General features: G+C 39.7%; 1 protein-coding gene across 4 annotated transcripts in view; it reads left to right on the top strand.

Annotated features, from left to right (window-relative positions):
• The window catches only part of MLF1 (myeloid leukemia factor 1), a 30,715-nt gene continuing 22,651 nt past the window's right edge, over positions 2,547-10,610 (top strand). For all 4 annotated transcript variants that reach the window (XR_001295858.2, XR_309749.3, XM_005675392.3 and 1 more), the window contains exon 1: positions 2,547-2,713. Coding sequence is in view for 2 of the 4 variants with exons in the window: in XM_005675392.3 (XP_005675449.1) it covers positions 2,667-2,713 (47 nt within the window). In the remaining 2 variants the exon portion in view is untranslated. The remainder of the gene's footprint in view (positions 2,714-10,610) is intronic.

Here is a 10,610-nt window from a genome sequence, read left to right as displayed (position 1 = left end):
GGTAGGCACTCAATGGATATTTGTAAAGTTATGTTGATTTTAATATATCCCCACTAAATTTTACATTTTTTAGTATGAGTCCATTATTTAGTTTGTTTACATGATTTTGAGAAATAGTAACCTGCTTTCATCTGCATCTCTCAGTGTGGACCATCACCCACATTCCATGCAAACAGCTCCTACTAGCAAAAACTCCAGGCACACTGCCCAGTTCAATCTCTGGCTGTGTGAATTTTGGAAACTTTCTTAGCTTCTCTGTATCTTGGTTGCATTACCTAAGAATGGAGATAAAACAATCACTACTCCATAAAAATTGTGAGGATTTAATGAGTTAATGTACATGAAGGGCCTACCATAGTACCTGGCACATAATCAGTACACATGATCTATTGTGATTCTATTTATAAGACAGTGCAGGGACCCCTCTCCCCACAGTCCTGCTTTGCAGTTCTATTTTTCCCTGCTCTGGCTCCTACCTGTTACCCACCTGATCTGAAACTGATGAGGTCTCTTTAGCATCCACTCTCCCTTTTCCGCTATTAACATTTTTTAAGTGTTTGCCATTAGGCCCAAACTGCTTTTAGAAGCTCCAGATAACACCCTGAACTAACCTATGCTTGGACTAAAGCTTAAATGTTTCAACAGTGCAATGCTAAGAAAAATTTCCCCATGGGAACAAAAGGGGAAAACTTCCCACAAACTCCTTTATTTGACCTTAATTCAAAACTATTTTAATGCTATCATTGATCACCAATAACTTTCCCCATTTCATTTAAGTCTTTTTTTTTTTTAATGTAGCCTCCTTAACATATTGGGTTGTATTATTTTAAGCAGAAAATAATTTCAGTTCTTCTAAAATAATTGTTTTGCCTTGAAACTAATTAAGAATATCCCTAATATGTATATGCTCTCTGAATTTTATTCTGAGGCTGGAGAAAAAAAATATCCTCTTCCTCAGAAGGGCTATGAGGTCTTAACCTGGGCTGTAAAGGCTGCCCAACCTCATGTCATCAGTCTCAGGGTGGGGGTGGGGGTTGGGAATCAAAGAACTTGGCTAAAGGTGGGGAGGTAAAAGGTCCAAAGGATTAAATTTCCAGCTCCCAAAATAACTCCGAGTATTCCTGCCACCTCCAAATCAGGCCCTGCACACTTCTTCATGCTGGCAGAGTGCCACTCTGCTGGCCCAATCCCAGGAGGCCCTGTGCAGCTATGGATAACACTCTGTCTCCATGTGACAGCCCTCTGTAGAGGCTGGGTAGCCCAGTTAGTGAAGGATGGACATGCAACATGCATTTTCTCTCTTCTTAGACCCCTAATCATTCTTCTCTCTCTCTAATGTTCTCTCTTTTTTTCTCCTCCACATTTTTATAGGCTCCTGCAACACCTCAGGACCCTGTTTTCCAAGCTCAGTAATGTGAGAACCCTCCCACCGACCCCTCCCCTCAACATACCCACATCTCACCTGTACTATTTCCTGAAATTAGCACATGGTTTCACTTAAATGTTGAAACTTTTAAATGTTCACTTAAAGTTATTGCTTTAAATTTAAGACCACTTTCCTTGCCATAAACAGAAGGCTTATATATAAATGTAATTAAAACAAAAATATACAGTAATGGAATTTTAGTTGGCTATGGCTGCTTGCTGCAGGCCTTGGGTCTGAGTCCTACTCTTAGGTTAAGCAATGCTGGAGAAGTGTTGAAGAGACACACCAGCACCAAAGTGAGACTTGCTCCTTGAAACGGACTGGAAAGAGGCTGGAAGAGAGCAACATTCTCATCTTATTTTTAAATACCATGTATACGTAAAAGTTAAGCTTTTCCCACTTGGGAAACATTGCTTTCAGGTTAGGCTCACAAAAGACGAATTTGTTGAAATCTAATAGGCCTCATCCCATTTCCCTCAAGTACTGAGTCACACTATTTACTAAATGTACTCAAAAACTTTTTGCACATCTTTTCTTATTGTTCACAGCGTTAGGTCAACCACCACAGTGTGTTTCGGACAGGACTCTGCTGTGGATCACAAAATGAGGCCGGTAAATGGGTCTTTGGATGCAGAGTAGCCCAAATTTTGACCCATCTCTGTTTTCCCGAAGAGCCTTTTCGAGGCCGAGGGCGATTTACCCAAGGTCACACAGAGGGTAGACTGATTTCTGTGTTCCTGCAGCCCAGAGAACAAGCTATCTTGTCCCACAGGAGGCTTCATGTTGGGCTCCCCGGCTGGCGCTTGGCCAAGCCTCTAGCCTCCACCCTGTTGCTCGCGGTTCCCAAGGCAGCGGCACAGTTTCCTCGCCTCGTCTTGGTGACGTTATGGGATCTGCGCCCAATAGGAAAGCAGCTCCGCGTCGAGCACCGCCTTTCGCGACAGCCGCGGCCCATGCGGCTGGGAGACAGGCGTTGACAAGCCTCTAACCTCCACCATGTTGCTCGCGGTTCCCATGGCAGCGGCACACTGTTTCCCCGCCTCGTCTTGGTGACGTTATGGGATCTGCGCCCAATAGGAAAGCAGCTCCGCGTCGAGCACCGCCTTTGCGACCGCCACGGCCCTTGCGGCTGGGAGACAGGCGTTGACAGTGCTGGGTAGGCTGGCTCGGGTCGCGGCCGCGGCGAGTTACATCGTTTGCCAATCTGTCCGCGAACGCCGCTGCCGGAGACAGAGCCAGGATGTTCGGGATGCTGAGCAGCAGCTTTGAGGATGATCCCTTCTTCTCGTGAGTGTCGGGGGCGGGAGTCCGCGGTCGCGCGGGAACTCGGAGATCTTGAGAGGAGCTATTTTAAGGGGAAAGTCAGTTAAAACGCGAAAGGAGAGAGAATTCGGGTGACTCCAGGAGACCGTTTCAGGAAGACTCGGGGGGCATGAAAGGGAAGGGAGAAGAGGATATAGGGTTGTGTGAGGGAAAGGAGAGGAGGATTTGGAAAGGACGAGAAATTTGGGGGCGTGAGGTGGAGAGGTCTGTGCAGGCTTCCCCGCCCAACCGACCCCCAAGCGGGCTGCTCTTAACTCGGCCCGATTTCGGGTACCTGGCGCCCCCTAACCTCTTTGCCTCTGGCGCTCAGAGTCCCGCCTTCGCAGCTGCAGAGGCTTTGCAGGGGATGGTAACTGCCTCTCGATAGAACTTCTGAAGAGAATTATACTTACAGGGCCTTTTCCACACCTGCTTCTACTCCAAAAGAGAGGCAGGGAATATTTAATAACATGGCAAGTCTTCGAAAAGGGAAACGTTTTCTAAAATAGTATTTTCCATAATATGTGTTTATAAGAGCGTTGGAGAGTTTTGCTGTCTCTCCCTAGAAGTGGTTGGAAGTTGCCAGGTGCACTGTTTGTTTCCTTTCTTGATTTGTTACAAAGGTAGCCTTGTTTGGAGAGGGACTCCTCTTCCTATTAAAAGTGCAAGTAGGCAGGGAAACAGAGGGTGCATTTAACACCTCAGGTAAACAAGTGCCAAGCCCAGTGAACGGTTTCAAGTGAGATACTGTGATGTCTAAAGAGGAAGCCTTCCAGAAAATAGCTATTTAATTGCGATCTAGTTTTCTAGGGTTTCCTGGGTTTTGTATTTTCTATGGTTCTTCCTTTGGTGATTATATAAAAATGTAACACAATCTAGTTGGATCCCTAAAACAGGAAGGTTTGTGTTATTTTTTTTACCCAGGTGTTTTGCCAGTTTGAATTTTGCAGTCCTAATTTATTTTGATCACTTAAATTCTCTGTGCAACTTGATCACCATCTGTTTAAAAGGTTGAAATGTTACCAGTTTACTACATAGATTTGTTTTTAAAAGAAAATATTATATTGGCTTCAATGTAATAGTACTATATTAAAACCAAATAACATAATGGTAATAACTGAGAGAAAATTAACAGTAGAAAAGATGAAATTATTAATGTGAAAAATAATACTATATTAATATTTATTAATATTTAATTCTAATTCTAATTTAATATTTTATTCTAAAGGTTATTCACTATAATTAAGGGGTGTACAGTGTTAGCCACTCCGTCGTGTCCAACTCTTTGCAACTTCACAGACTATAGCCTGCCAGGCTCCTCTGTCCATGGAATTCTCCAGGCAAGAATACTGGAGTGGTTAGCCATTCCCTTCTCCGGGGTATCTTCCCCACTCAGGGATCAAACCCAAGTCTCCTGCATTGCAGGCATGTTCTTTACCATCTAAGCCACCAGGGAAGCTAAGGAGTATGTGGGCTCAGGTAAATTTATCATATTGTTTTAGTTAATGTGTTTAGGAGCAGTTGCGACATTTATGAACAATGTCATTTTAACAAATTTCAAAGTTTGTATTATAATTTGCTCTTTTAAAAGCCTGTGAGCGTAGGGACTAAATATATCCATAGTTTAGTTGAGCTGTTGAAGTGGTTCTTACGTAATTGTGACCTCAGTACAATGGGCGGCAGTTAAGAAGATTATGACAACTTTTGAGTTGTATTCTCTTGATTATATCAAAAGAGCAATGGCCGTAACTAAACTAATGTATGATTGGTACTTTCTTTAAAACATCTAGCAAAAGTGTAATTTAAACTCTTGGATGCCTCTTTCTGAGCAAAGGCAATGAACCCAAGAGGCAGGGTCAGAAATAGTAACAGAACACAAATAGTAGGCATACATCAAAGAATACTTCCCTGCACTTAGGATGGATAGGACCATCAGTTACATGGCAGTAGGTTTTTCAGTCATCATTCTCTGTAGCCGTCTTCAAATCCAGGCAGCCATATCATAAAGATTTGGGATAAAATTAACTTTATAAAACTGACTTATTTCTTTGCTCACAATTGGCAATATAGAGAGTAAAAATAATTAGAGGAGATAAGAAGGAGAATGTGAGTTTATATTTATTTCAAGTAAAGTAAGTTTTATTTATTTTCAAGTAGATTTCAAATATTTATTTCATTTGACTCACCCCTTTTATCCGAACCCCAAACAGAATGAGTATCCATTACTTAATCTGTCAAGCGTAAGGAATTGATAAAGTCATTATTAAATCATGCACTGACCTTAAGGAACACAGAGGGGGTTCCAGGCCTTGTATCTTTTATATAAATATTATCCCTATTGCCCACATTATGTGTCTGGTCATTGGGTTGCCTGGTGGCTACTTTAACATCTGACATGTAGAAAATGTTCAAGAGATACTATTTAATGACAATCTAGTGTCTTTTACTCTCTGTCTTATAGTTAATATGGTATAGTTGATTGTTGGATTGCTGAAAGTGATTACATTTGGTCCCCAGTTTACAGTGGTTCCACTTAACATTTTTCAACTTGATGTGGTGTAAAAAAAATACACATTAAATAGAAACCATACTTTCAATTTTGAATGTTAATCTTTTCCCTGGCTAGTGACATGGGGTTCGATACTTTCACAAGGTGCGCAATAGCAGGGGTAGCAAGCCTCAGCTCTGTCCTCAGGGGTAGCAAGCCTCAGCTCCGCCACGAGAACATGAGAGTGAACAACCCGTATGCTTACAGACATTCAGTTTTTCACTTTTAGTACAGTATTTAATAAATTACATGAGGAATTCAATACTTTATTACAAAATAGGTTTTGTGTTAGATAGTTTTGCCCAATTGCAGGCTAAAATAAGTGTTCTGAGCACATTTAAGGTTTAAGGTACACTAGACTAAGCTATGATGTTTCACAGCTCAGGTATGTTAAATGCCTTTTCTACAGGGTTATTTTCCACTTCTGATGGGTTTATGAGGATGTAACCCCATTACGGCTTCCCAGGTGGCGCTAGTGGTAAGAAACTACGTGCCAACACAGGAGACATAAGAGAGGAGGGTTGGATCCCTGGGTTGGAAAGATTCCCTGGAGAAGGACATGGCAACCCACTCTAGTAGTCTTGCCTGGAGAATCCCATGGACAGAGGAGCCTGGACGGCTACACTCCACGGGATCACAAAGACTCAGACGTGACTGAAGTGACTTCGTACACACGCAACCCCATCATAAGTGGAGGATGATCTGTATTCGCATTCAATAGATGCCATTGTTGATGTTGGCACTATCTAATTTAAACACTGTCCATGGGATTTCCAGGCAGGAATCCTGGAGTGGGTTGTCATTTTCTTCTCCAGCGGACCTTCCTGACCCAGGAATCCAACACGTTTCCTTCATTGTGGCGGACTCTTTTACCACTGAGCCACCGAGAAACCCAATTTAAACACTGCCATTTTCTAAATAATTCATTAATTGGAATCAGGGGTATCAATCATAAGCACACTCTCCAAATTTACTAATTAATCAAAAGTGGGCAGACAAAAAGAATATACTTCTTGGATATAAAATTAGAATTTTTAAATAAATTGAGGCTAGTAACTAAGCTAAAATATGGTATCAAATTGTCAAATACTTAAGAGCTTTAACAAAATCTAGTTTTGAATCCAAATATATTTGTTTTTAATGGTTACCTTTCTATAACAGCACGTTAAACATTTCATGAGAAAATTAAAGAGAAATTTTAAAAGTGATAAAGTTTAGTGTTTTATTGTATGCTTGTGACTTTTCGGGGTTTCCTTATATGTTTCAGAGCTGAAGTTGTTTCACAGTATATAGTGTCTCACAGTATATATTCTCATACACCTTTTCAAATAAATAATACTTGTAATTTGGTTAAAAACACAAATGTTAAAAGCTAGCACTTCCTGGCATGCAGAGTTGGGGTTTTTTTAAATCATCTTATCTTTACCTTTTATTAAATGTAGATACATGTATTTATTTATGGATTTTACAAGGGAACATGGAGCACAATTTATTTTCTAGCTCTCCACTGTGGTTTTCTCTGTGGACTTTTTTAAAAGAGTTGAGATAGTTTTCTCTCAAGAATACTACTTCTCCCATTTGCATTTGCTTAAGAATAGAAACATGTATGTACTGACAGGAGAATTAAATTTGAGAATAAAATGGTCTTGACCCCTCTTCTATGCCCTAAGAAACATTGATTATTAAATGTCAAAGTTTACATATATCTAATCCAGTCTAGAAGTTTCTACTGCTTTGTACAGAAACATGATCTTTGAACCTTCTGAGCTACAGAAATGAAATTCTGATCATGGACATTTACAAAGAATAGCTATGTTACCATTTATCAGCTATTAGACATGAAAGGCTCAGAAATAGGTTGGAAAAGCAGCCTTATTCTTCATTATAAATTGTTAGCATTTCTTTAAGCCACCCAGACTCTTCTTGTGGGCATGATATTGTGATGGCCAGTCTTTAAAGACGCCCTGCATATTTTCATAGACTATTACTCTATCTCCTTTCTCTCATCAGGGGCTAAAAAATATATATCTATAATCTCTATTTTTAATATTTTATATTTATTTATTTTGCACTTTGGAGGTAGTCAGAGGACACTACTTTTAGCTACTTACTGAGTTGAAAGTGAATGTATTACACATGCAAGACTGATATTTTCTTAATTGAAAATATTGCCACGGCAGGAAATAAAACTAAGTAATCTTATTGGCTAAGCTAAACTGTTCATTTGGGGAATTTCTTGGTTCCTTAGGTGCAAACCTTGAATTAGGAGCCAAGGAACACAACACAGTTATAATGTAGTCGCTGGTGCTAGTCAGTGCCATTTGGTACTGACTGACTATATCATAAAGCTTAGTTCTATCAATGAATTTTGTAAACATTCACACAAAAGCAGAAGAGTGCTTACAGGATGGGACGGAGCCATAGTCATTCCTGCAGCTCTTATAATATCAAAGCCTTCTACCACACCACCATTTTAAACTGTACTTCTAAACAATAGGCAAATGAAATTGCCTGCATGCCAAGTTGCTTCAGTCTTGTCCAACTCTTTGTGACCTAAGGACTGTAGCCCTCCAGGCTCCTCTGTCCATGGGATTCTCCGGGCAAGAATACTGGAGTAGGTTGCCATGCCTTCCTCCAGGGGATCTTCCCGACCAAGGGATCAAACCCGCATCTCTCACGTCTCCTGCATTGGCAGGCAGGTTCTTTACCACTAGCGCCACCTGGGACACCTAGGAAAATGTCATTTATTCTTCAAGTATTTCTTAGGTTTCTACTATATGCCCAGTGCTATAAACTTTATTATAAATTTTTAGAAACCATGGCCCATACCCTAAAAGATTCTCTTAAGAGTGTTGTGAAAGAAAGTAAACGTGAAGTCACTCAGTCATGTCCGATTCTTTGGGACCTATGGACTATAGCCCACCAGGCTCCTCTGTTCTTGGGATTTTCCAGGCAAGAATACTAGAGTGGGTTTCCATTTCCTTCTCCAAGGGATCTTCCCGACCCAGGGATCGAACTTTGGTCTCCCACATTGCAGACAGACTCTTTACCGTCTGAGCCACTAGAGAATCCCTTGTGTGTTGTATGCATTATTTATAGTGTCTAAACATAAATCACTTGATGTATTTTCTTTATGGACCCGTCCACCTTATTGAAACTAGGGAATGTTTCTTTATGATCTGAGAGCCATACAAATCTGCTTATGCCACTACTAGGTATAGTAGAGAGAAGGAATTTCCCTTGATGAATGGGACTGCCTTGTCAGTTATCTGAGACTCTTACATAATAAAGAATATGGGATGCTTTTTTACTTAGAAGCACAAATATCTATATTTTGTACAAGGCAATAAAACTATAACTGGCAAAATATATATAATTATACTTGAGTCTTACATATATATACACATATATATAACATATATTTGAGAGCATCTTAAAAACAGGAACTTACTCTGAAGTGAAATATTACCAGTCCTTTAAAAAAAAAAAAACTTATGTTGAGATTATCCCAAGAGACCCAGAATCAATCCAGGAGTTAAAATGTTGTTTTGGGGGGGCAACATTTTTCCTGCTTCTGATAGGTGAATAATGTGGAGTAAAAAACATGTTTGGTGCCAGATTTCATTCTGTTTGACTGTGGTTTGTGTCAGCAATCCTGAAAGAGGTCATATAGTCATCATAGTAGTATAAGTAAATTTTTCCTCATTTAAATGAAAATGCATTCTCATGGAAAATCTGAATACTGAAAATTTGGTTAAGGGAATCACCCAATCCAAGATTTTGGTTCAGTCAGTCAGTCAGTTCAGTCTCTCAGTCATGTCCGACTCTTTGCGACCCCGTGGACTACAGCACACCAGGCCTCCCTGTCCATCACCAACTCCCGGAGTTTACTCACTCATGTCCATTGAGTTGGTGATGCCATCCAGCCATCTCATCCTCTGTCATGCCCTTCTCCTCCTGCCTTCAATCAATCCCAGCATCAGGGTCTTTTCAAATGAGTCAGTTCTTCTCAACAGGTGGCCAAAGTATTGGAGTTTCAGCTTCAGCATGAGTCCTTCCAATGAATATTCAGGACTGATTTCCTTAGGATGGACTGGTTGGGTCTCCTTGTAGTCCAAGGGACCTCAAAAGTCTCCACCACCACAATTCAAAAGCATCAATTCTTCAGTGCTCAGCTTTCTTTATAGTCCAACTCTCACCTCCATACATGACCACTGGAAAAACCGTAGCCTTGACTAGATGGACCTTTGTTGGCAAAGTAATGTCTCTGCTTTTTAATATGCTATCTAGGTTGGTCATAACTTTTCTTCCAAGGAGCAAACGTCATTTAAGCGTCTTTTAGATTTTGGTTACTATCATTATTTTGCTTCTATTTTCCATATATGGATTTTTTTCTCCAAAATTAGACCAAATTTTATGGTTATAAATGAACTATTTTCCTTACTATATACCATAAGCATTTTCCTAGTCTTTAGATATTCTTTGAAGCTTGAATTTAGTGTCTGGAAAACATTGCATCCTGTAAATATGCAAGGGCTTCCCTGGTGGCTTAGCTGATAAAGAATCTACCTGCAATGCGGGAGACCAAGTTTGATTCCTGGTGGGTTGGGAAGATCCCCTAGCGAAGGGAATGGCTACCCAAACAGTATTCTGGCCTGGAGAATTCCACGGACTGTATTAGTCCATGGGATTGCAAAGAATTGGACATGACTGAGCAACTTTCACACTTCACTAACTTAACAGGTATAGAAAGAATATTTTTCATATAAATATTTAATCATATTTCAAATTATTAATTTAGTTTATATGCATGATATGACCTGTTTCTAGTAATAGCTTTGCAAAGTGTCTTATTTCCAGTATATTTTCCTAGAAGAATGAAACATTAATTTTCAAGAGAACAATATGAATAAGTAAAAAAATATAAAAACTCTTCTTACTTGAGAAAGAAAACTATACTAAGTTAAGTTTTAAAGTTTTAAAACAACTTCTTGCTACCATTAGAGATTTACCCTTTGTTAAAAAAATTCAAGCTTGAACAGAAGAAATCTTAAAAGTCTTATTTCTAAGCAATTGCTGTTTTGGGTGGACATAAGTTGAACTCACTTCAGGATCCAGCCAGATTTCTTCCTGAACAGTTCAGACAGGTGCAAAAGCCAGACTGTGAACCCATTTTTTAAAGCAGCCTTTTGTTTGTGTCAATAAAAAGAAAAAGGTTTTTTTTGACATTTGTTCTATGTACAAATACACCTACTCCTATTTGAATAAAGAGAAACCTGGACAACATTTTTAATGAACCACATTTAGTGCTGAATTTTTAGCCCTATTAGAAAA

Source organism: Capra hircus, chromosome 1, assembly GCF_001704415.2.
Source record: "Capra hircus breed San Clemente chromosome 1, ASM170441v1, whole genome shotgun sequence".
Lineage (NCBI taxonomy): Eukaryota > Metazoa > Chordata > Mammalia > Artiodactyla > Bovidae > Capra > Capra hircus.
This window is presented reverse-complemented; position numbering and strand designations above follow the sequence as displayed.